Source organism: Notothenia coriiceps, unplaced genomic scaffold, assembly GCF_000735185.1.
Source record: "Notothenia coriiceps isolate Sejong01 unplaced genomic scaffold, NC01 NC01_scaffold00028799, whole genome shotgun sequence".
Taxonomy (NCBI): Eukaryota; Metazoa; Chordata; class Actinopteri; order Perciformes; family Nototheniidae; genus Notothenia; species Notothenia coriiceps.
The window spans coordinates 733,244-761,017 of record NW_011361500.1 but is presented as its reverse complement, the minus strand read 5'-3'; the positions used below and the strand labels follow the sequence as shown (position 1 = coordinate 761,017).

The window sequence follows — 27,774 nt, the reverse complement described above, 5'->3', positions numbered from 1 at the left end:
CACCATCACACTTAACATTCATTTGTGAAATTAATTGAGCTTGTTACTCGAAACATGCAGCTCAATCTGAAATGTTTTTGCAATTTCAAAACGATAACAAAAAATGCATGGCGTTAAAAAGTTGAATTAACAAAGTAAGAAAAGTAATAATNTGGCTTTTTTTTACTGTAGAGTTGTTTGTATTTCACTTCTGTAGTGATTTGCAGGTAGAGAAATGTATCAACATATCTTGAGGCACTGGCAAGAGGCCCAGAAAGGTATGTGGCTTTTGAATGATTGTGATAAAGGAATAATGAAAATGGAATTGTCTGACGAGACACCAAACCCCACCTCTATTATCAATACAGGAACAAAGCATGTTGATAGAAAATACTATACATTTACTTATTATTGGTACTTTTACATACTAATTGGGTTTACAGTATGTATGATTTTAACTTTTTTATTAGGACTTACATTTTCTAAAAGGCATCTCCATCACACTTAACATTCATTTGTGAAATTAATTGAGCTTGTTACTCGAAACATGCAGCTCAATCTGAAATGTTTTTGCAATTTCAAAACAATAACTAAAAAAGGCATGGCGTTAAAAAGTTGAATTAACAAAGTAAGAAAAGTAATAATGTTTGCAGATTTGTTGTATTAGATTGCAATTGATTGTATAAGTGTTTTTGCTATCCAAGTAAAGTAAATCTTTTTTTCCCTCCACTTTTGGTTTGCAGTCTGTTTATGCTAAGCTATTCTCCTTGTGGCTCCTGCCACACAGTGTGTATGTCAATCTATTCCCTCTCGGAGAGTAAGCAATTGACCGTATTTCCTCAAAATGTTAAACTACTCCTTTAAATCCTCTTTGCTTACGTTCAGAAATGCACCGCCAGGCTAAAACACAAAGTTATTTTTTCCTTCCACCTGAGAGGCTAACAATCCGGAGATACCATTTTATTTCTGGCCTGACAACAGTGAGATGTAATAGACAAAGCTTGTGGACATGTTACAAATGCATGCTCTCCCACGTGAACACACACACACACACACACACACACACACACACACAACACACACACACACACACACACACACACACACACACACACACACACACACACACACACACACACACACACACACACACACACACACACACACACACACACACACACACACACACACAGTGATTTTGCTGCAGATAGTGGGCAGTCCTGACTAAGTGGGTAACAAATCTCCAGTGCTCGCTGTTTTCCACTCATCATCAATATCCTCCTCTCCTGCCCTCCATCCCTCATGTTTCCCTCCTGGATAATCCCCCCCCACCCCCTAGGCCCGGCCCCATCTACCTCACCCCTCCTGTGATTAATCATTCACACCCTCCATCATCTGTTTCTCTACCTCCCAGCATCCCTCTCTCTTTTGCTAGAGTAACAGATTACATGTAATGTGATTGTGTTAGTGCTCATAGATGTGTAACTGATTACAAAGTATCCTGCCTATTTCCATCCCTCCCTCCATCCCTCCCTCCCCTGAATCGTGCTGCTCTTCAAGTGAGCGTGGGACTGTGATATCTTTTTATGATAAACGAGGGGGAGAAAAAAAAAATGCAAATGCCTCCCACCGACGCAGTGCGAGATAAATCAGAATCAGGAGGAAGGAAGGAAGGAGGGAAGGAGGGAAGGCAGCGGCCGAGCCCTCTCCCCCTGAAGCCTCTGCACTGTAAAGTAAGCATCACACATTTACACACCTGCGAACACACACAAAGAGAGAAACCCACGCAGAGGAGTGTGTCAAAAGGTCGAACTGGAATCCTTCCTGTAGCGCGGCGCCATGTCTTTACAGTAAAGGGGAAGAAGCACACTCGTGGTGTGATGTGATGGATGTTTCCTAACGCTGTTTTCTAGATATCAGAGACGATGTGAGCTCTAGTGAATGAGGCTCTACCCCCCCTTCCCACGAGAAAACTACTTTGTGTTGACAGTGCCTTTCACTGGAGCCTGGGCTGAGAGAAAGGGCTGCCTGTCTGTTTCCATAGACCTGCGTCCTCTGGCAGCGCGCAACCTCCTCCGTCTACAAAAACAACGTGTTATTTAAAGATGTTCAAATGCCATATGAACCAATCAGGTTGTCACGAGGCGAGTATTTGTTGATATGTGGTGGGCAATCTCTTCTTGATCTAATTTGTGCATTGAGGACATTCTGTGTAAACACTGCCTCACAAGGATATTTATTTACATTAGAGTCGAATAAAATGTGTTTTTCCTTCATTTAGCAATATTTGCATTCTCACATTTCCCAGGTGAGTGTGTTCACCTTTCTCGTTCTCCGGCACCAGGGTTTCGATAGGCGGCTCCAGTTCTCCGCTGTCCAGCAGGCGGCACTTAGCCTGGGACAGGAAGAGGCGCAGACCCTGCAGCATCTGCACGGAGGTCACACGGGCAGAGGAAGTGGCCGAAGGAGAGGAAGCCAGGGATTTGAGCACTTCTCTCTGCTCCAGGAGGAAGTCCTGCACCATGGCCCCGAAGGTGGAGCGCCGGTCTCTGGACAGCTCCTCCACCAGGCGCGTCAGCCGCTTATCTGGAGCGAAGAAACACACGAACGCCTCGCTCATGCGGTGCAGGCCGCCGCGGCCTCGAGATCGAACGAGCGGCGGCCGACGGTAGGCGTCAGTTTGGGCTCGGGCCATGCTTTCAGGATCTGAATCCGAGTCATCGTCCTCGTCCATGCTGCTGAAGGAGCTGCTGCTGTCCAGCTCGGCCAGGCACGGAGCCGGGCGGCGCTCCAGAGCCAGAACCGCCACCTCGATGCCTGGCCCCTGGGCTTTGGCCGACTGCTTCGGCTTCAGAGGATCCTCCACCTTCGCAGACGTCTGGACCAGGACAGAAACGATCATTTAACAGCATCATGGAACGGAAATTGTTGGATTAAAAGGTGTGAGATGTAACCATTGAGAAAAGTAATCCTTAGGTGTTGTAATCCTTGATAAGAATATGTTTTAATACTGCAAGATTAAAGTGAGTGGGAGAGATAGAAACTGACCTTGGGACGTCTGGTCACCCTCTGGTGGAAATCCCCTTCAGTTTGTAGTGCTTGTGTTTTTAATGAGCACAAGACCCGGGTGGCATTTGACGACATGTATGTGATTTATTGTAAAAACAATTGTGCCACCTTTAAAGGTTCTGTGTTTAGCACTGTAGGATGCTTACTTGTTAGAAGGAGCCTGCTTGCAAGCCATCAAGATCTTTAGGAGGACTATCATGGGAATATTGTGTTTTGTGCAGTTATTGCCTTACTCATCAATCTCTAGACAGAAACGGATTTTAAATTGCAACGACAATATAATGGGATTTTGTGGTGGGTTATTTCTAGCTCTTTGCACTAATAGACTTTAGATGAGTTGAGAAAATGGGTAAACCATGCGAAAGTTGGGATTTGTTTACATTATTAAAAAACATGAGACTGTAAGAGGATTATCCAAACTCAAACACGTAAAACTCAAGATGCTAACACGTATTACTTTTGGCACGGAGACAGATATCACGTCCTCTTCCTCTGCAGACCCCGTGGATATGGCGGGGGTTCTCCTCAGGACTCCCGCCCCCGGATGGACTTTTCTCATCGGGTTGGCTCCGGCCTTCTGCAGCCTCTCCGAGCCGCCGGGCAGCTCCAGGGACGAGGGAGGCGAGTAGGAGCCGACACCCTCCAGGGACAGATTCATGGAGGACTCGGAGAGCCGGAGACGCATGCTGCGCTTGAAGCGGTGCCGTTTATTGGAGGCACTGTGCTTAATGAGTTGTGGCTGCTGTAGAAGAGAACGATGTATTTATATAACACGAGCCAGTGATTTATTTATCGAGGAGTTAAAGTGAAGTGCAAGGCAAACAGTAGCAGTCATATAGGAGGATGGATTAGATCCCTCCTAATGGATTTACAAAGAGTTACTAACCTTGCTAAGCTCCAGCTGCAGGAAGAGAGGGTTGATGAAGCAGAGTTTCCCGGGCCTCCCGTGGGTCAGCAGGGTGAAGCGGTCCTGCTGACTCTGGCTGCCGCTGGTTGCTGCACCCGAGTCCAGCGGTCCGTTTTGGATCTCTGAAGCAGACGGGGGGCTCCAGAAGTCTAGTCAGGAAAAAGATGGGTTTAGTTTTTCATTTATACATTAAAAAAAGTGCAGAAATACCAACAAAAAAACCCAATAATTTTGTATTTGTCGCAGCAATTGTGTAAATATGTACTAAATTAGGCTTCTAATGATTCACTTGTGTTGAAATGGTACACATAGAATCTCTATATCTCTCATTAATGACTTAACCTCGTTTCAGATTACTTTTGGATTTATGTTTTCATTTTCCACCTTTTTATTTTGAAATGTTTTCCTCCTTGTGTCTTGTCTGATCCTACTTCCTGTGTTTGCCTTCCTGTCGTTAGTGTGTCGGATTGTCTGATTGTGTTCACCTGTTGCCCTTGTGTTTCTGCCTCCCCTGCCCAGCTGTGTCTTGTCCTGTGATTACCCTTCTGTGTATTTAGTCTTGTCTTCCCCTGTGCTCCATGTCTGATCGTTGTCTTTCCATGTCACCTTGTCCTTCACGTCTTTGCTAGTCCATGTCTCCTGCCTTTTCCCGCCTGTACGTTTGTTCCTGTCTGTCATGCTCCCCAGGTTGTTAATGTTAATTGGTGTCTTGTGTTCTTTTGTCTTCGGCTTTTTTTTTTAATAAAGCTCACTTTTTGTTACCTTACCTTTTTTAGTCCTTTAAACTGGACTTGGTTCCTATTTTCCCCAAACCTGACTTTTTGTCATTTTACAAAAACCTGTAGTCAAACGAACCACAAACAAGCACTTAGATATGTGCAATGTAGGTTTATCTGACTACAGCAGACTGAACCTGCAGAACCACGGTGAGGAAAAGTGTTTTATTTCCGAGCTGCAGTCGGGGACACATACTGTGTCTAACTGGTGTCAATTTTAGCCAAACCGAAGTCACGCCTCGCTCACTGCTGCTGCTCAGTACATGTTTCCATGTTAAAATAGATGCAAGCTGGCAGTCAGTTCTTGCACTCATTCCTTTAGTTTATCACATTTGCAATACGCTGCTGAGGAGGAGCTGTTACAGAGGACTTTCTCTGTATCCTCACGATCAAATGCTGCAAGGTGGACATTTTAAAATGATGTCTTGCTTCATAAGTAATCTACAGGAAGAATGTATACACTGTAAAAACATTTGGAAGAGTCTCTTCTTGGTAGTTGGTAGGCCATGTGATCGTAGCAAAAAAAGTCTATAGCCATGCTAGCAGCTAGCATTTGAGCTAAATGTTCAAACTAAACATCAACATGACTGATTTTTAGCAAGTATGTTAACTTCACCACCTTAAACCCACAATGCTAGCATAAAGCTCTTATGCAAGCACAGTTAAAAGGATAATCTAGTAAAGTATCTAATGTTTTTAGAGCAAATGACAAAGTAAAGTAGTTGCTTTAAAACAATAGTAAGCAATGTGAAAGTAACACAAAGATTGGTGAAATGTGGGACTAGCATTTGATTGCTTTGAACTAAATGCCAAAAACTGAACATCAAAGTTATTTAATATGTTTAAAAGAATGAGAGGTCTTCGTCCCTGTACCTTGTCCCATGTGTGAGATGTTCTCCAGCTGCCTGTGTGTCGCTGCTTTAGCGATGGCCTCTGGTAGCTGCAGCGGGAAGGGCAACACATCTCTGGAAATAATAGAAATACTCAGTATGTGTGTGGCCATGAATCTTCCAGAACGTGCACGCTGAATGACATCAGGTGGCAAAAATGATTTGGACACGTACTTTTATAATGTATTTTAATTTTTACCTAGGATGTGTACGTATTTGAACGTTTGCTTGCCTCTTAATTTAATATTTTGGTCTACTGATTGTATTTCCCTTTTAATCTGCACTGTCCCCTTTGCTCTAACAATGTATATTTACCTGCTGTGGGACACATAAGGGATTTCTGATTGGCTGCTTTGAGCTGTTTTCAAATGTGAAAGCACGATGTTGACTGATATATCATTATGTGCTGCCGTGAAAACTGGTGAAACAAAGCAATAAGTCACATTATTTGGACCATGCTGTGTTTTAGTTCAAATAAAACATCACCTGCTGATACAGTAGAAGGCCACCAGGCGACACAGGTCAGGGAAGGTGAGCGCTGAGCTCTCCAAGGCGAATGCTGGTTATAGAAGAGACAGAGTTTGATTGACAGCTGTGGAGGTAGTGGGAGACTTTAAATCTAACAGGAAATTTGGCAATTGCAAATGATTTGAAGTACCTATCCCCTGTGTCCCGCACTACTTCACCCAGTGAGTGAATGAGCTGTGCTAAAACAAAATCGACGAGCAGAGAAATGTAGCGTTTTGTGCGCCGCTCACAGGTGGATAATTCATGCTAATGTAGCTTGTTTTATACTCACTGGAGTCCTCCTCACAGATGAAGCACTCCTTAACAGAGGAGGCACTTTTGTCCCCCGTCGCTCTCAAACACAGCACCTTTCTCTGGCTGAAGCTGCATTTACGCACCAAAAAGGTCTGTAAGCATAGCAGAAGCAAAACATAACGCACAGGGAGGTTAAAAAATATATTTTGTTATGTTTTTCTGGAGGAGGCACAGAGGGTGAACAGCAATGTAGAGTCAGAATAAAAGCAAAGGGAAAACAATGAATATGAGCTATGGTGTAATGTCAAAACCTCAGAGAAGCTTTAGTTTGTGAGAAAAAAAAAATAGTTTTATCGACAAAATGTTAAACTATTCCATTTGAAGTGTCTTTAATTAACATGAACTTTGAGTTTGAGGAAATTACAACCCTGAGATAAGTATCTCAACTCTTCAATACCACAGTTTTATGATTTCCCCCAGGATAAATAAAGTATTCTGTTTCTGACTCTAATGTCTTAATGTGTGTTAAAATGTATTCATTTAGTCTTATTGACGTACCCCGACAGGCTCTCTGAGCAGGATGTAGAGGGCGGAGTCCTGGTTGAGTGACAGCTGCAGCCACACAGGGTGTGTGAGCAGCAGACGGTCCAGGACACTGAACGCCCTCTGAGAGCCGTGATGGGAACCGCCCGTCTCCTGCATCTGAAACACATCCACATAGTTATCACTCAACAATAACATTAGTATTTTTGGTCAGTTTCGACATCCATTCCCACAAAAACACATTTTATTCAGTGTTGTTAAGAAGATAAGCTCTGCAATGTGTGCATTTCTCACTGAATACATTGTCCTCCACAAGCTCTTAGTCACGCTTTCTTTTTGTCAATGGGTTGTCTTTAGGCGGCAATGAGTAATGCATATACAGTCTGACGTTAAGTATGCGAGTGCAGTTTGCCCAGATTAGGAGTTGTTCCCAGAGCGTGGCCCCTAAAATTGAAGTGAATCCTACGCACCACACAAGTGTACTTAAGAGAAAGAAAGTGTGTGTTCACAATAGACTGGTGCTTTCAGGTGCCTACACACACACACACACACACACACACACACACACACACACACACACACACACACACACACACACACTGGTTGTTTGGCCCCAGTTCTATTATAGTGGTGGAGGGAGAAGCAGACAAGGACATAATGGGATCACTCACAGACTTTACAGTTGTTTAGTTTCTCTTTTGTTAATGTTTTTGTGTCTTTGTGGTCATTACACATCTGTCTTTAGTTGAGTATGTAGAGGAGGTATCCATTAAGCCCCCTTATCTGAATGGTTAAGACGCATACCATATCATTGCGTCATCTATAGTTCTTTTGTATATGAAATCCTTTCAGACCGTGACTACATTACTACAAATCTGACTCGTCAGATTCAGTTTCAGTAAAAATGTCTTGATTTAACGTTGTTCTTCTCAGTTAAAAGGCAGATATTGTGTTTCATATCTTAAACAAATGCAGATTTTTGGCTGTTTTTTATTATTATTATTATTATTATTAAACTGCAGCACCAGCAGTATGGGAAAAAATAAAGCAAACCTGAAAATGAGCCGAATAGGGCCCCTTTAAACAAGGAAGTTGTGGTTGACGGCTGGCATCTTAACTTTGTACCTGTTCTCTAAAAGTGGTTTCAACTTACTTATCCTTTACCAAGCTTGTGTTCCAACACATTTGAAAGCAGCTTCACATCCTTCTGTTCAGTCTATTATGGAAGTGTGTTGTATGCTACACACCTCCCCCCTTCTGTCTTTACTATAACAGCAGGAAACTCAACAGAGTCCTGAAAGACTTTGATATTCTGGATAAAATGCACCTTGGCTTGTGTTCCAACCACTCAGTTTGAACTGTGTCCTTATTATTCCTGGCCCTTTCGTGTTAACATTCAATCACAGATTTACTTTCTCTCTCAGATTGGCTTGCTGCTGGATGTCACACTGTGTGGGCTGCCGACGAACGCTTGTGAGCGTAGCAGCAGATGGTTGCCATAGAAACCCGGGCCTACACATCCTACCAGGCATTCCCACTCAGTGAAACACCCTTTCCCTGACAGGTTGGATACAGTATCTAAAAAAAGGTGACCAGGGTGTAAAGGTGTTTTTATTAATAGGATTTTCTTATTTCTGAAAAATAAATAACACAATTATGCCATTAACATTTTGTGCGCTTCCTCCGAGTTCATTTCTGAGCAACGACTGCTAAAAATCAGATGCAGCAGCTTTTTTCTGAGGCTTGAGAGGAAGCCTTATGAATAGTGTTTGCTCTCAATAACACATTTGAATATTTCACATTTTTCATCACCTCCTGCCACTTATTACGTAACTCTCCCCCCCCTTGAGGGGAAGCGGGTTATCTGTGTGCCAATCTGCACTCTGAAGGGGCCATTAGCAGTTAGCGGTAAATAGCATTAGAGGGGTCAGGATTCAAGTACAGCAGACATCAATCAAAGGAGGGACTCTGTGTTTCATAAAAATAACACGTTTGTTCCTGCAGCTTGAAGGCTTTGGAGGAAACTGGGAGAACTTTTTTAATCAGTTTAAAAATGAGCAGAATTGACAGTGAGCTAAATCCACCAAGAGTAAAGTCTGATATTTTAGCAACTGTAACTACACAGGACGGGCGATTTAAACTCTGAGTTTCTCCTCATGTAGACACAGTGAGCATGGGACTAATATGACAGAAACACCTGGTTAGGAAAGAGCTTACAAGTCAAAATGTAAGCTAGAAATCTAGCATAAGCTACAAAACCAAAGCATGCCTGCCTGGCTAACTTCCTCTAATAATTTTGCCCCAGTTTGTGTTTCTCCCAGATTAGCATAAATCTGGGGTTTTCAACAATAGCCAGTTATTATTCTTTACATAAACTCAAAGTTCAGCTGAGTATAAGAAGCAGCACTGGGTGTCACGATACATACATTACGAAATGTATGCAGTCTCCGTTAGGGCTTCTCAATTAATCGTATTTTAATCGCAATTACGATTTTGGCTTGCAACGATTATGAAAACACCATAATCAAAATAAAACGATTATTTTATTTTTTTTTTTGTAATAATTTTTTCAGTTGAATTATACTTAAAGTTCAGGGTAATCAACTGTTAAAAACATACTGTTCAAATTTTTGTAAATGGATAATCCTTTTTAATAATCGTGATATCAATTATTGACAACTAATCGAGATTATGATTTTTGCCATAATCGAGCAGCCCTAGTCTCCGTGCATATTGAGCACCCTTTTTTAGGTTTCAAATGAGTCAGTTAAAAATATTATTTTGCTTGATTTTGCATTAGCATTCATTTACACTTATTAGCCACAGTTAATCAAATGGGAGTGACACAATTTTAGCTGTCAAAATCCACCATCCTCAACTTAAAATAAGTAAAACTTGCAAACATTTTTTATTCATTCAGGCAAATAAACAGCAGACCTATGAGTGTTTTACCTGTATCACGTTCGACTTCAAAAGAGACGCATAATCACAACATGTCAACATGTATCACCATCTTCATATTAGGAGTAAAATATGATTAATTTCAAGGTGTGTGTAAAAAAATATATATTTCCGTGCGAGTGGGCCTGCAGAATCACCCTATTGTGTTATCTGGAGCCAACCACCACGCAGAGCCACAGTCCGATGACCCAACCGCACACACACACACACACACAACCACACAAGGCTATAAGACCGGCAGAGAGCGAGAGAGAGGCAGAAAGAATACAGAGCGAGACCCTTGTGTTATCGCTAGCCATTTCCATGCCCGCCTTACATAAAACACAACGCTGCCCACACACAGAGAAAAGACTTATGCAATTCCCTCAGAGAAAGAGAGCCACACACAGAGAGAAAACCAGATAAAAGCTATAATGATGAAAAGAGACAAGAAAAAGCTGGGACGGAAAATGTAAGCTGGGTTAGGAAATCATAACTTCAGTGGGCCTGCAGCGCTGGAGTTCAAGCAGGCAGACTGGAGATGTAATAAGCAAAAGGAGACGTACACTGTATATCTAACACGGTGATTCTGCACCTGAGGGCAGCAGCAGCATAAACCAGAAAGTCTGATGCTTCTGGAGGAGTTAAGCCGATGAAAAGAGTTTCGGAAAACCCTAAATGACGTCTGGGAGAAAGGCTACGTAGAGTGGGAATGGGCTGGTGCCGGCACATCTGGAGTGAGCATTTACACTGCCAAAAATCAGCAGAGTGCTAATGGGTATTTTGGAAAGGCAACATCAGATTCTATTGTGCAAATGATGACTGACTGCTAGAGAGAAACGGAATATATTTGAGCTGGAAAGAAATGCTTAACTGGACAGAAGGACTGACCAAAAGGCTGGCTGAGCGAGTGATGACGGATTTGATGCAGTGACTCAAACACGGAATATTTGTTTTTTAGCAGATCTGAGAAAACATAGCAGGTGCAATAGGTATCAGCGTTGCATACCAGTTTCCTGTATATTTTATAAGGTATTTATGCAGCCCAAGAATAGATGTATTACTGAAAGGGGTCTATTGGGAACAGTGGCCCTAAACGTCAGGGGCCCCCTGTGGCCTAGGAACAACTAGGAGGGACTCAATTCCTAAAAATAAATATAAAACAACCACACAGAGAAACAAGGTAACTACAAAGGGAGGCTAAATGACCACAAAGAGACTCAAAATGACTAGAAAGAGACACACAAATTCACATAACAACTACATAGGACTCAAAATAACCTCAACAAGTGAAACAACTCCAAAAAAAGGGTAAAACTCCCAAAAAAAATTAACAAAAATCAAAATACACATCAGTCTTTCTCAGACCAGTGTCATGCATCTGTTAATTTGATGTATACACACTTTGTCTTGACTTTTTCTTGACAACAATTCCTTGACTTGAAGCTATTTAGGACAAAAGAAAGTAGTCTTTTAGGGCAGGAGGTGAAGCTGAAGTTGAATTGACCTGAAGAAGCTGAAGAGGAGGATGACAAAAACACAGGATTTAGGAGAACAGTGTAGGATGAAAGAGATCAATGACGGTGAGCAGCTGCTCAGCCTGGTGCACCATGACGTCCAGATTCATCCACCTCCAGACCAGTTCCCCATCTGGTTCGGGTAAGAACAGTGAGACACCCAAGGGAACAATGGTTTCAATCTCAACGCGTTGTGCCACATTCAGATGTTTCCTAATGACAGCTTTGTCGTGGGAAGCAAAGGAAAGGAGCAGGAATTCGCCTTTAAACGGAAAACGAGTTAGCATTTCCGAGCTCCTGTGTTTTTGGTTGGATTCCCAAAATAAGGTCTGTGACTAAAACAATCTTACGAGTTCTTTCCGTACAACATAAAACAAGTCACTACTGTATTAATGGCAGGTTGCTAACAAGTGGCTAATGACAAGACTAAATGTCATCACTCCGAATAATAGCCGCATTTAGCTTAGCACTGGTGCCACCACTCTGAGGGGAGGACATGAGTTTGGTGAGGAGTTTTGTCTGATGTTGCAAGGAGAACCACCTAGAGCTCAGAAGAACTCTCTTATCCAGAGTGAGGCGGTGTGTGAAGTGGAGTGGAGGGTTCTCATGCAGCTTCACACACTTGCAAAGTGCATGGGAAAGGAAAATTGGTCTTAAAGAGTCTCAATGGGTTAAACGTTTATTCAAGTAAGAATTCCAACACTATGGTCCATCGGTATGAAATGCAATGGACGACAACAGAGAGTGCTATAATGTCCCTTTGACATAAATAAATAGGTCAGTTTGAGTCCTTGAAATAAACAAATAAACACTACAATAGACAACTTTGAGGAATAAAACTATCAAATGAACTTTAATAAGTTGCTACATTTAACGGAGGTGAAACTAAATATACATTTGAAGTTAAATTATAACAATAAAATGCATTGTATCAGTCTTTCTAAAAGGCTCAAAAATCAGTTTGAGTGATTTTGCATGAGCTATTTCTTACGTTTCCCATAATTAATTTCAGCAGCCTCTATATGCACATGAACTTGTATTCAGCTAAGTATATTGTGTAGGCATATGAAGCCATAATGGTAGCGATAGTGCCCTTTACACCTAAAACAACATCTCGCTGCAATGCATTGTGGTCTCTCGAGGATACAGCCAGAGGAGAAATTAGTACCTCTGCCTCTTCAAGGAATATTTCTGATCATTAGTCCAACACTATCGAGTCTAAAGATGTTTATGGTTGATGTGTTCTCATAAACTCAATTCCAGCTGCAATAAAACACTTCAGTGATAAATCATCTGTAGTGTTCATTACATTTGGACGGTTATCCACAGCACACAGCACCTAACTAAATAAGTCCAGAGACACTTAGAGGCTCTTGAGACGGCAGCGGAGGGAGGAAGAGGAGGAAACTGAATCTTGAAACATCTCACACCCCCACCCAATGAGCTGATGCCGCCACACACACACATCTCCTCATCAACCAAGGTGCATCACAGTCTTCACAACATTTTTCTCCACCAATGTTACCTCCAGCCACAAAAATGTAATGACTGATAGCGATGTGGTGCACTTTGCTCCCTGTCACATCCCACATACGGTATTTCCATCTGGGAATTATGATAAGCAGGCCGGCAGCTAGCATAGTAGATACCCGGCCAATATAAATTAATACATGTTTTTTCTTGTTTTGATATTCTTATATTGTCAGAAATGTATTATATCACCTGAGTCAGGATAATTATGACACTTTCATCTTACCTTGATATTGTGTCATGTCTCTACGGTAATATTTAGCCCAGACAAATCCACAATCTCCCTACTTTTCAATGGTTTTACTTTAGTTTCAGGGTGTATTTTCCTAAATTGTTACTACTCATACAAGTATGTCACAATGAAATACCATACTGTCTGAAAACCTTTCAAACTAAAACTAGGCAAAGACATTTCACTACTAATGATGGCAAACAGGAACAACAGGAATCTCCAGTGGGAAGTAATAATGCAAACTTCACTAAAACTGTTTCAGCCCATGACAAAATAAAGTTTCTAAACTGTCAACAATGCTGGAGACGGTAACTTTGTACAAACTTTTACTCTCTGGCACTGACAGGCAAGAGAGAGCAGGAGATATTTTTCCACCATTCGCGATGACATTAAGTCTTGTGTGATTACTTTGTAGCCTAGCGCTAACTATTATCTTCTAGAAATTGACTTATGCTTCAACCTTTAGAAAAGCGGTGTTTATATCTGGAGATCATCCTGCTGAACGAGACATTTCAGAGATAATAGACGTGTGTATACTAGGGATGTAACGATATATCGAATATCGCGGTAAATAGATGTCTCAATACCGTCGTGAGACTGACAAATATACCGCAATTTTTATTTTTATTTATTTTTTTAAACTTTCTTTAACCAGGTGGTCCCATTAAGATCATCGATCTCTTTTTCAAGGGAGACCTGTCCAACATGGCAACAAGTAGGTTACAACATGAACATAAAACAACAGATAACACAAAAGGACATCGTATTTACAGGGCTACATGTACATACCTAGAGACATTGACAAGTACCAACAGTATATTTATATCTCACCCTGTCAATATGCCTCACCTTCTTGGCAAAAATGGTATTGTTTTTGAAGTGGTGGAGACACAATGCACAGTTTGACCCACTGCTGTCACCCATGGCCAAAGCATATCTCTCTGTCCCAGCAGCATCAGTACCAAGCAAGATATTTTTTTCCACAGCAGGGGATATTGTAAACGCCCAAACATCCCAGCTTCTACCTGGAAATGTGGACATGCTCATATTCCTGAAAGATAACCTTGATGGTGCTGAGTGAGTTAGTGAGAGTTGAGTTACTAGAAAAACTAAAGTGAAACTTGATTTATTCTATTGCAGGGTCTGATTATTATATTGTTGACACTTTAAAATACTACTATCCTACTAAAATACTGTGCAAATCAGATGTAGTATTTAATAAAGAAAAAAAAAAAATTAAAGAAAAAAAAATCACATTTTTTTCCTTTATTTTTCAATATCGCGATAAATATCGTACCGTGGACTTTTTATCGCGATATTATCGTACCGTGAGTTGTTGGTATTGTTACATCCCTAGTGTATACCACAGAGCTTATTCTCCAAAATCCAATGAAGAAATCCCATTGGCTATGCTAGCTTCCGGTCTACAAAAATGTCCACCACTCTATACAGAAGCGTAGATGCCAACTTGACGTTATAGATCACGTTTCTCTAACATACCAACATGCTAAATATAAGTTGACCACACAATGAGCAGTGCTTGTTTCCTCATAAACACAGTGTCCAAAAAAGGCAACAAAGCAACAACGGTGTACTTATTATTCATCTCATCTTCATGCATCAGACTGTTAAATCTCCCATTTTCATAAGAGTGGCCATGACGTTGTCTAAGTATAGCCAGCAACCCATCAGTGCATGCGTAGGATGACTAATGGAACGGCATAATTGCAGTGGGATATAAGTGTCCGCAGGGGGCAACAGTGGGCACCGAGGGCCTGCTGACTGATGACAGGTGTCCGTTTTGAAGCCTGCTGTAAAAGTGCCGTAGTGATGGCATTCGAGAGCAGTGACAAGGAAGTGAGAGCTGTGTGTTTCTGAGTGTGTTTATGATGAAGTCACAAAGGCATCAGCGTGAGTCACAAGTAACACTGGGACCGTAGGAGAGAAGATGGCCTGTTAGCATAACTGTGAATATTCATAATTTTAGAAGCATTTCAGTTAAATGGTACGCTGATTCAGAAGGGGGCATTATCACCAATAGTTCTGTCAGACCAGCATGTGTTTTTGTGTAAAAGAGAGAGGGCGTATTCTTCATGATGTCATCAAATCTTATCTTTCTCCTGAATGGATTACACTGTCTTCAACACTTCTACATATTTTCACATTCAGTTTAAACAACATCAAGAAATAATTTTGATGAGAAATCATAGAGTGATTGCAAAGCCCCTATAGTAATGTTGTATTATTGCCTATTATTCCTTAATTCCTAAACTTCGCTTATCAAAAACCTTACAGCATTAAAGACATCATTTTTTTCACAAATTATTTTAAAAAGATTTCATTGTACATTTTTATTTTCTATATATATGATTCTTTACTTTTGCAGTTTTTTGTTTTGCACCAAAATAGAAAGATTCCATGTACCCCTACAAATGTTTCTATGGAACATTATCTTTGTTTAAAATGTTTAAAGAAGGAACTAAATAAAATAAAACGTAGAATTTAAAATAAATCTGTATTTGGCGCCACCTAGTGAAAGCATCAACAATTTGACAGAGATTTTCCCACTTTTCTGCAAACAATATCATGTGCCTTTAGAATAATTTGAAAGGCACAGACATGTAATCATATGAATATTATCAATTTTCTTTATTAATTATATATTAAATCACGTAAAAAGGGATACTCAGAGAGAAATATCACCTGATGCAGTTAGCTAGCATCTTTTAACATGCTTGCTGCTAACATATTGGTCATCCGTCCCATAACTTCACTTTGTTTAGTTATTTTTTTCAGTAACAAAGCTTTTAAAACCCACAGCTAGCATTACCTGCGCCGTATGAAAAGTTAGCATCATGCTAGCGAAAACAATGGCTACTTTAGCGGTTAAAGGAGCTTGTATTTCCCTGAGGAGTTATTGAAAACCGAACCTATAGCCAAGTGAGAGGGAATATTTGACTTACATTCATCGAGTGAAAACACACCAGACTCCATTAGAAAGATGTTGTTGCTCGGTAAACACTGGACTTGTAAAAAAAAAAAGCGACTGTTGTTGACAGTTAGCCGTTTCAACATGACGGCAAGTGACGTCACGTTCGTGCTGAAAGTGGCCAAACAAAAATAATTACTAAATTATATCAAATAGACATTGACTTTAAATGTAATCCCATTTAAATGTTGTCATGCTTGATATTAAAACTAGGGGCATTAAAACAGGAAGGGGGAAAAGAGTGGTTTTGAGGCTCTAGCTCCGAACTGGCCCTGGTACCGCGTTGGTGTGAAAGCCCCATTAAACGGAGGCGTGTGGCGCAGTGGACTATGGCGTTGATGTTCGGATCAGGGGAGCACAGGTTCAAACCCCACTGCAGTCAGCATGTCGTTGTGTCCCTGAGACACTTCACCCCAAATTGCTCCTGTGGGGATTGTCCACAGTATTGAGTATGTTTTGGATAAAAGCGTCCAACAAGTGACATGTCATGTAATGTAATTAAAGGGCCAGTGTGTACTACTTAGGGAGATCCACTGGAGGAAATATTATACAACGATATATTGTGCTCCTGTATTTCACAGTCGGTTATGTTGCACCACCATGTATCTACAATAGCAACTGATAAACCTAATACTGAATGTATTTTACCTGAAGGAATGAAGGTATTGAAAGGGAGGGATGAGTGGAGGGCCATTTGTTTGTTTGTACAACACCAACTAAATAATAACTTGTATAAATTGTCTTGCATACAGGTGCAGAAACTGTCAGTCAATCACAGCATGTACTTAATAGTTTCAAAGGACCTTGATGATCTTAAATAACTTAATGACTCATGAATATTTATCCCTGAGGCTTGTTTTTCTCACCATGTTTATGAGTTTTAATGTGAAGGCTTGGCTTACAAAGCAAAATCCGTCCATCTGAAGAGGTCATTTAATCAAGCAATGAGTTCTGAAATCAAATTTATTTCGCATAATAAGCCTGGGAAACTTTCCAGAATAACAATCTAGTTCTAATCCATCCACTTGTCTACTGTGAAAACTGAAACGAAAACAACAACTTTTTCCAAGATCCTGTCACTGGTTACTGTCACTTCTCAAAAGATAAAACAACTGCAAAAGTCTCACCATGCTGTCAGTTTTCACACTTATTTTAATAAAAACAAGAGTGGATGATGAATTCCATCTCAATTCTTGCAAACACATGCATGGTTTTAGATTATTCTTTTACAGAGGAATTAACATATTTCCTAGTTCTCAAGTTAAAGCTCGAAAACCTTTAATTTATGCAATTAAATTACTTTTTTAACATCTCATATACCGCCTTTCCTGATGTATTTTGACCTTTGGAGAACTGTGTGATTCACAGCGTGACTAATGACTGGTCGGCACGAACAGCACTTCATACCAAATGTTATTTTTGTAAAGGACTGTTAGGTAATGTCAGAGGTTTTCTATAAGTGAGTGTGAATAATATCTGTTTCAAAAGTGCTTTTTCAAGTTTTTTTAGGGATCTGACAAAATCAGGTGCAGTACAGGAATTTGTATTCATTTGACTAACTGTCTTTTGAGAACCATGTGTACGGTCAATCATTGATTTTTTCTAACTCTCATAAGATCATTTCATAACCAAAGATATTTCTTCCAAAGAAAAACCAAAACCATAATGATAACTAATGACAATCCTGACAGCTGGTATTACAAATATTTGGCTTTTTTGTGTGTAAACACTCTTATTTTGCGCATAGGACTTAGAATTGTTGTTGATCGTTAATAATACAATCACTACAGCCTTTTAAAATCTCCTGATCAGAGTCTTGACGATGACAATGAGGGATCACTTTCATCAACAATTGTCAGATTGTGTTAGAGTGACCACAAGAGGACAAAAGCCTGCATTAACAAATTACTCTTTGTTGAGTCTCGGAAGGGAGCGGGCCCAACAAGCTTTATTAATTCTGCACTTTTATTGACTCTTTTGAATGTTTAAACCTTTCTCCAGAAAGCTATAACTGACCCCAATCACCGCCCCAGTCACAACAAGGTGAAAGTGGTTGGGTTAGCTCAATGTAGTGTGTGTTATTGTACTTAATTCTGCTGAGGAAGGACTCCTATAATATGTAGCATTATAAAATAACAGACGCATTTCATACTTTGTGATATAATACTGGATTATTGAGTCATTGCTAGGCTCGAAGCATCTTAGCTTGATTTCACACTGTCTATATAATGGAGCATTTATCTACAACACTTGCCTAAGAAATAAAGCCTCAGAAAAATATTGATATATATTACATAGTATGTTTTTGGTCTCTGATAAGTTACAAAACATTAGCAGCGAGATGAAAGAAAATGTAGGGACACTAATGGGTGCGCTATAACCAAATCAGTGATGAATGTTCTGCTTAAACTTGATTAACATGTATAGTACTATTGTGTCTTAAAGTTTTGTTGTTGATTTTTTACATTACTCTCTGTGTGGGGGAGGTGTGTGGTAAGGGATGGAGTGGATTATGAAGGAGGTTTAAAAAAACAGTCAGACATGCAGTACCTTTAATTTCATACTCGCCGAAAGTTTTCCTATTTTTACTATGTCACTTAATTAATAGGACATTTTGTATTCAACATGTATTCATATAGAGTAGTCGAATGGGAGCATGGGGTAATAAAAGCAAAGCCAGAATCAAGTGGTGAAATGGAGATAAGTCCACTTTGTCGTGTTAGCATATCACGATTTTCACTTGCATACCAGTTATACAACTAGAACAATATCCCACGTTGGCTAATAGCAAATTGCATATTTTTTAGGATGTGTCTTTAGTTATAAAAAAAAGTAAAATCAGTTGTTTTCACGTCATGTCATCAAATATGGTGTTTCATAATGGTATTCAAAAATAATAATAATTATAATAATAATAATGATAAAAAAAACAATTCAAATAAAATAATAAAACTCATAAACTAATCAAATAATATTAATACAACTAATAATAATACAATAATAATAATAATAATAATAATAATAATAATACAACTATGAAACTAAGAATAAAATAATACAATACTAATACAGAATAAACTAATAATAGTCATATGTTGACGTGTGGATTTTATTTGTTATCATACTTAAGACAGTCTTCAGACCTCAGATACTATAGCCGTTTTCATTAATACAATTATTAAATATTTCTAAACTACTCACGTAAAAAGTTCAGATTGAATGATTACAGTGTGTTTTTTTTTCTTAATTTGCCAGCAATAATTTTACACAAGTAGGTGCCAGATTTTTCAAAATGGTGCACACTTGCTGCAGGACATATTTACATGTATGGTTTCCTGTGTGTTGTGCATGATGATGACACAACTCCTGATCAGTGATGGGGAAGCCGGCCTTATACATGAGTCAGGTTACTGTGAGGTGTGTGTCTTCGCACCACTTCCAGCAGCTTTGAGGAAAGACTGCTCAGGAAAAAAAAAAAGGAGTGAACTGTGTCCAACAAACTCTGAGCGTCATGCTCGGGCACACTGCGATCACACCCCTCCTACACAACACAGGGCAGAATGCAGCCCCCCTACACACACACACACACACACACACACGCACGCACGCACACGCACACACACACACACACACACGCACGAACGCACGCACGCACGCACGCACACACACACACACACACACACATTTGGTCATGCAACCCATGGAAATGAACATGTAATTCGATATTCACAGAATCAGTGTAGGTAGGCAGCATGATCACAGCGAGGACTTGTAACGCAATCAGAGCTTCTCATAAAAAACATAAAAATCAACTGTGATGTTAAGTCACAAAACGCCACTTACAGTAATGTGCCTCTCGGAATTAACGAGCAAAACAACAGCAAGGAAGTGGGAACATCACATCCACTCCCACGCAAGCAGGATGGCACTTCAGTTTTTAAAGTTATGTAACAGTCCAATGGTTTGAGATTACATTCCCCTGCCCTCAGAGGGGAGACAGGAGATCAAGAGATTACAAAAATAAAAGTCTGAGTGGCTAATTGAACATTGTGCCGGCTATAAAGGAAACACAGGTGCATAAATGACATTAGTTTGGAAATAAATGTAAACATGATTTCTGTTCTCATGGGTACTGGATTTAGGGTTCAACAGCTCAGGAACTTATGCTTGAGAATTAAAATGTAAGGTTGTCTAGAAAAACATGCATCAAGGTGGTCAAATATTTCAAAAAGACATGCCTTAAATAAAAAATGAAATCAATTGTCAGTCCACATATTGAAAGATGACAAACTATCTCTTGCTTCAATGCTAGTCTGAACAATTAGAATAACCAAACATTTTCCTTTTTAAATACTGAAATCTTCTCTTATCATTAAATGAAGTCACTACTGGCTTTGGCGAGGCTGCACTGAGCATCATGACTCACTGCCATATCTCAGCAACACATCACAATGTCCTGATCACTAATTGATTAATTGGCAGGGTGTCAAAGGGACACTATGCATGAATCACTGAGCAGCATTGTTTACCAAGACGTCCCGACCGGAAGCTACGTTAAACAACACACGCCGACGCGCTTTGAACTTGAGAACAGACCTTCAAAGGGAGGAGAAACATATTAATACAGATAGCCCGCAGCCAGGATGCATTTGCCAACTCTGCTGGAAACTCACCGTGTCTATTTTTTTCTCCAAAGCATGGCAAGCAGTCCAAAAAGAATCTCCCTCTCCTCAGAAATAACTTACCTTCTCTGTGAAGGTGGGAACAGGTGCTGCAGAGCTGTGCGTGGTCTGCTGTCTAATTAGGCGTCCGACAGAGTTTTAATGGATTTTGTGTGTGAAGACAGTGCTGAGCCTCTGAGTCCGAGCAACATGCTGTGGGAACTCGTCAAGAAAATGCGCACACCACCAGTGACAAGGCGGAGGAGCGCATTTTTAATTCTGTCTGAGCATCTGAAGTGATACACAGTCACAGCAGAGAAACCGTGTGTGTGTGTGTGTGTGTGTGTGTGCCCCCCCCTTTACTCCTCCCTGACTCTGACACACACACCAAATCATATCATGCAACTGAAAAAAAAGCATTGTTTTGTGAGTAAAAAGCACTTTTGTCGTTGAAAAACAATACTAAGGTGCTATAAACCCATTATACAATATTATTGTGATACCCTAGAGAATAACAACTCTTAATGCTAACAATATGAGAAAGATAGCATTTACATATTTATAAAAATATTACGCAACACAGGGCAGAATGCAGCCCCACCTACCCACACATAACTATACACACATTTGCGCATGTCACTTTTAAAGTGAACATGGATAGCAAAGGTATGCACATGTAGAATTTTACAGAATTTTTCAAATCTTAATATGATAGAACATTTCCTAATAACCTCAAAATTATACCTTTAAAAAGTTATAAAAATCATCATTTTTTTATCCTCATTTAGGCTACATACCGATACAGCTTGCATCACTGTGTTGAGGTGGGAGAAAACAGCTTAAAATGCTAATTCAATCATTTGTATTCATCTACTGAGGTATTTTAAGGATCAATATCACAACCATCTCACACTTTGACCATGGTAAAGCTGTTCGACGCAACCGGAACAGGACTTTGACGCACAGTGAGTTTTTTTCGGTGAGCTATTTCTGGAATGCTGCATCCATCAGAATGTCATATTTATTTTTTTCACAGGTGAATATCTGTGCTGCCGCTTCTGACCACTGGAGGGCGCCACAGGCCGTGTTTAGCTTCACATGCAGGGCCAACAACACTATGAAAAACTATTGTAATGCTCAGGATAGAAACATTTTGGATCAATATCAAGGAAAAAGTGCCAAACAGGACAATTTGCAGATGTGATTGAGATCAAAATGAAGTTCAAGTTCAAAGAAGGGAATGCCACAAACAACTTAAGACCCCATGTTATTTTGCTAGTGCAAATTAGAATTGAATAAAGGCCATACCTTCAATTGTGGCTCCTAGTTAGAAAATATCTTCTGTTTAAATATTAAAAGGGCCCCCAATACTAAAGTCCTGCTTGAGTCTCTTTATTCTTTGGCATCTGGACCAGAATAACTCTTCCTATGTCATTAAAACATCTTCTGTATCTGTTTCTTAATCTTGCTTAACTGCTCAAAAGTCATAGTTTTAAAATAAAGAGTTCAAAACGGGCGTCCGCATACTTTTGGCCATATAGTAATTGTGATTTAGCCACTTTTAAACCTAATTTATTCTTTCTGATTTGATGCTAACATCGAGGCACATTATTTAATTTCTGGTCGGTTTCAATTGAAAACAGGATAATGTCCCTACTTACGCACAGTCCTCATCATTCGTTTTTTCTAATTGCTGTGTTTGCCTGCCAGCTCCAGATGTTGTTTGCCGTCTGGCTGTGGATCATAATTCTCTGGGCTTCTGCCATACATCTTATGACCACCATCGCTCCTTTTTCTTCGTCCCAGTCGACTTGTTTTCTTTTCATTTTCATGCCTCTCTGGACAGATGATGAGTGTAACTGTGAAATCCTGACGTTATGAAAATGATGACACTTACAAACTTAGCGCTTGCATGCTGATTGAGATGACAGTCATCATGTGTTGCTTTATCATTTGTTGTAGATTTGTATTTGTTCTTCTTGTTCTGCTCTTGGTTGGTCACAGGCTCACACAGAAGGTTTTCAAATGTATTGTAATTGTTAAGAATACTGCAATTTAGACATAAAGCGTTGAAATGTTTTTGCTTGGACTCTACATATTTCATTGCTTACATTTCTAGTCAGGGAAATTATTCTAGCATTCAACAGCTACACATTACATTAAAAAAATATGCTCTTTGTCCCCTGTTTACCCTGCAGTGTAGTAGCTTACAGGCGGCCTAATTATTCCCAGAAACTTTCTAGGAAATTACGGCCGCACAAAAGGGAATGTGAAATGCTGATTACAAACACAAATGGAGCGTGAAAGGCACTTGAACACACACAAAAGTGTGGAGTGGACCTTGTGTTTGGATTATTTGCTCAGTCACAAGAGTAAATACTGGTTCAAAGGCCTGTCCGTGCTGCAAGGAACAACATTCTGGTGGAAAATTACTCCAGAGAAATGTGTGTGGGTGTCTGAAACAAAGCCCTGCAAAGTCTGTTGCTGGACACACTTTGGACTTTCTTAGTGGCTAAAAGCCTGCCACACAACAAAGGGCCTCTTCTGATCTATTGCGATCAATTTAACTCTCATTTGATAGTTTACTGTGTTGTTTTCCACAGGTTAAATGTTACAAGAACAAGACAACACACTAACTATATAATGCAAACCTCTGGGGTTGCCAGTATTTGGTTGTAAACCAAGTATTGTACCAGATGATAGTGCGAGAGAGAAAGGATCACCAAAGTCAGTAGGATTCATCCTCTGGGGACCATGAATGTCTGTAAAAGTTATTTCAGTTAGGACCAAAGTGGTGGGACAGTATTGGGAAGATATTGCCATTAAGACCTCATTGTCCCCAGTGGTTGATCCATCCCTGCTTCTCACAACTTTGTCTTTATTTTCTTCCAAGAATGACAACATTGCAGTGTCATGATGATTACAGTGCAGCCCTATCTGCAATGAATGACGTGTGGACATCTCCAATAGCTAATGTACTTGAACTTTTCCCATAAATGGACACTTGAAAATATTCTCCAAATATAGACAGCTGCATTTCTTGTGCCTTTTATAATAGGAACAACTCATTTCTGACCTCGCTGGCACAAGGGACTGTATCATCAAGGTCAGGATGTGTGATGTGCTTTTTTAACGTCCCATTTTCTCAAGCTGCGGTCCGTTGAACGCCCCCCAGGGAACGAAACTCGGCTTCAGATGTTGTGCAGCTTTATGTGTTGAAGTCCTGGGTGTTTGCCATGTTACCCTCTCCCCGGCATCTCTCCCATGCCAGATCACTGTGGGCCACTGGCTGGAAAAACCACATTCAGCAGCAGCTCGGAAACCAACAGAGCTGAACTAATGCTAATTAATTGGAACACACACACATAGACAAGTTATCTATCTGCCCTTTTGCTCTCTCTCTACACACACATTCAGACACACACGTCGCCCACAGTCGTTCAGAGTGTGAAGTAAAATGGAAGTGATGCGTTGTGGACTCAGCGCTGTGCGAAGCATCTCTGACTCACAGCGAGAGAAATGAGCAGAGACACAGCTCATGTAAGATACATGCACTGTCACTGTGAGAGTGTGTGTGTGTGTGTGTGTGTGTGTGTGTGTGTGTGTGTGTGTGTGTGTGTGTGTGTGTGTGTGTGTGTGTGTGTGTGTGTGTGTGTGTGTGTGTGTGTGTGTGTGTGTGTGTGTGTGTGTGTGTGTGTGTGTGTGTGAGTAACAGCAGTAGAGAGCAGGGTTTGCCAGAAATCCAGCACAGCCTTTTTGTCTGTTAGCTTTTAGCCGGGTCGGGCCCAGCAAGGTTTTTATTGCAATGCGGCAGCTGCAGCACAAAGCCAGGGCCTATTCCTATTGATCGCTAAGCCTGATGGATTCTTAAGTACAGAAGGTTGGCTAGTCTGCTTGGAGCTGTCTTACATCATCTGCATTGAGTCAACCTGCTTACACTGATAAGCTGCCTGCCGTCACAGGATCCCTATAGTAAGTCCACCAGCTGCATGCAACCAGGAAACAGTCCTGGCACCTACAAGGTTAATTTTTAACCAAGCTTTATGTTTGAGGTTGACAGGAACTTGAAGTAAATGACATCTGGTTGAGGTGAGGAACTTTAAATTGGACTACGCACACACCTTTTGTGTTGGTACACATGAGAGCTGTAAAGATGTAAAACTGGTCTCTTTATGACCCGTTTTTAAACTAAAGCCTCTTACACACCAAACTGACACCAAAGAACACGTCCAGACGGAACGTAGCCTCACGTAGCCTCACGTCGCCTCACGTCGCTTCACGTCGCCTCACGGCGCCTCACGTCTTTGCCATGTTTCGCACTGGAACACACCGCAAAGACTTCAGCCGAAAGCCAAGTTGCATGTAAGAACTGCGCATGCGTGAGTGGTAATAACTCTCATTACCAGCAGGCGTCGGTAGTTTGTATTCGTCATTCAAAGAGGCAACAACCGGAAGACAGACTGCGTATACACAGAGAGAAGAAGAACAGACAGCGTGATATAAACAAACAACAAATTGAGTGTGTGTTCCATTTTCACTCTACAGCGAGAAGCTCATGGGGCTTTCCCGAACCTGTGTCGAGAGCTGGAGTTAAATGAAATCTCAGATTTGCCTTCTTAGTCGTTTGTTTGGGTCTCTCACTTCAGTTTCGCTTCTCATGCACTGATTACTGATCAGAGTGATTTCTGATTGGCCGTCGGCCTCCCGATTAACATGTCGAATCGGCGGCGGAAGGTGTCGGCACAGCCGAAAAGACACGACGGTGCAGTACACACCAATCTGAGTAGGGCGACACGACGCTCATCGGCGGCCCGACATCTATCCACGCCGAAAATGGTCTCGTGTGTAAGGACCTTAAGGATTAACTGCCTTATCCCGTTGTGTTGCCTCTTCTTTCTGTTGTTGTTCCTGTTTTCCAGTACATTATATGAATGGTTGCTCTTCACCTAGCAACATGCTTTAGTGCAAATTATTATATCCAAATATTGCTATATTTTAAAAGACTTGCCACAGCTCGGCCTTAGAAACTGCAGTTGTCCCTCCAAAAAAGCAAGAATGCAGTTTGTAAATAAAGGCTTGTGACTTCTTCAGAATGAATATGTTGTATATGCCCTTGACCTTGGTATCTTGAATTAATAATCTTTACTCCGTTATGAATGAAGTGTTTTTATTTGAATTAGGCCTCTGGGAAGCATAAACCCCATAGTATTGTGTGTGTGAGTAGGCGTGCACGGGCCTGCACATGTCCCTCATGTGATGTGGTGTGACTTTCTTGTGTAGGTTGCTAGGCAACGTGCTGTAAAATTCTCAGTCACAATCTTTGATTTTAGCTCAAAGACGGAGAGGAGTGAGTGGAGAAGGAAGAAGCAAGAAGGAGGGAGTGTTTCAAAAGGCATGGCTAAGCCCTCAGAAAAAATAAACATTCAGTCCATTCACGGGCTTCAGTCCTCTCACTCTGGCTACTTTAAATTCATTGCTTCATTAATTCTGTGTTATTAATGCTGCTGCCTGTCATTTTGTAACTATGCTTGATTTGTATTCTTTAAGATTGAATGTTAGATTTACAGAGGAGTCAGGGAATATGATTCATTTTTAGGAAGGAGTAGAATGCTTTCAGGTCAATATGACTCCTAAATACTTCAGTTTTAGAAGGACAGAAGTAAACTATCACATTTTTAAACAATTTAATCTTTTATTATTTAGGTTTACAGACTGATTTATTGTATGAATGTGTATCGCCTACTACGTTCACCAGTAGGTTGCTTTGACTTAGGTTTTGCTGGTTATTTTGAGTGTAACTTGTTGGAGTGGATGCTCCCATGACTGCAGTGTTTTGCTCTGGGCTCTATGTCATGTCCCAGGTTTCAGCGAATGCTACCTTTTAGCTTGTTGTGGTACATTTTGCATAATAAAGTAGTCTGCTCTGCATCTGCCCTTCTGAAACAGAACCACCTCCAGATGATATACCCACTCTGTGATCTTCCTCCATTAGGAACTGTTTTGATTCTGGAAGATGGTTTACAATTTAAATTAGTGCTGTGTTGATCAGCAAACCGTGTCTACGTGCCTGCTTCTAATGCATAAATACTTTCCTATATTGCAAAAGGAATGTCAGATATAATGATATTGTCATTCGCCATATCACACGTAAATAATGTTGGATTAATTCAGAAGTACTCGTTACATCGTCCACACCTTTTATCCTGTAGAATTCCCTGCCAACAGTAAATGCAGTACAGGAAACATCTCTTCCTCCTTCACATATTGAGTAGTTCCCAGAAGCAAGTTTTGATTAGCTGAGAATTCCCATGAAGTGTTTACTCTCAGGCCTTATCATCATGGTATTATTCTGCATGGTTTACACTTGTTTAATTTGTAGCTTGTCGCTAAGCATTATGGTCAATCCACATGCTATCCCAATCTACTCTCCCATGGTTTAAATACATTCTCTGTCATCGTTTTTGTGTTGCTGCTATAGTAACAGTATCACAATCTCTTATGTCTACAGTGTGAAGGTGTTCTCAAACGCTTATCGAAAACTTACTAGAGAAGCAGCAGAGAGAGATATGGAGTACTGTTTTGAGCAGAAAGTAGAAGGATAGAAAAAGTGAAGGCAGGCTCATTGCTTAAACTAGATACTATTGTATCCATGTCTAAATTGAGAGCAAGTTGTGAGAGGGAAGTAACTGAGTGAGTGACTGCACAGAGCTAATTTCTTTAGGCTGATGAGCTAGCTAGTAGGGATGGCAATTTGAAAGCAAATGTTTATTCGAATATTCGACCCCCAAAAAAACGGTTAACCAATTAACCGAAATGTACATATTCTATAAAAAAAAGAAAATTACTGTTGAAAAAAATGGATTGAACTGGTGATCACAGTTTCAACAGTTGACTGCTATAGGCCTACAGCTTTCATGCTTAAAACATAACTTGGTTTTTAAATTAAAGAGGGATCATACACGAACAACATAATGGGTTA

At 40.5% G+C, this 27,774-nt stretch overlaps 1 protein-coding gene across 3 annotated transcripts in view; it reads right to left on the bottom strand.

Annotated features, from left to right (window-relative positions):
* rin1b (Ras and Rab interactor 1b) overlaps positions 1–21,617 on the bottom strand; it is a 28,820-nt gene extending 7,203 nt beyond the window's left edge. The window contains exons 1-8 of one of the 3 annotated variants that reach the window (XM_010786104.1): positions 21,593–21,617; positions 6,942–7,085; positions 6,421–6,535; positions 6,108–6,180; positions 5,605–5,696; positions 3,935–4,104; positions 3,506–3,790; positions 2,302–2,857 (exon numbers count right to left, since the gene is read on the bottom strand). In XM_010786104.1, the coding sequence (XP_010784406.1) occupies positions 2,302–2,857; positions 3,506–3,790; positions 3,935–4,104; positions 5,605–5,696; positions 6,108–6,180; positions 6,421–6,535; positions 6,942–7,085; positions 21,593–21,607 (1,450 nt within the window). In that variant the 5' untranslated portion in view covers positions 21,608–21,617. Of the gene's footprint in view, positions 1–2,301; positions 2,858–3,505; positions 3,791–3,934; positions 4,105–5,604; positions 5,697–6,107; positions 6,181–6,420; positions 6,536–6,941; positions 7,086–20,807; positions 21,085–21,592 lie in introns of those variants that run through there. The other 2 variants (XM_010786106.1, XM_010786105.1) reach the window with 2 other exon arrangements.
* Between the last annotated feature and the right edge of the window lie 6,157 nt (positions 21,618–27,774).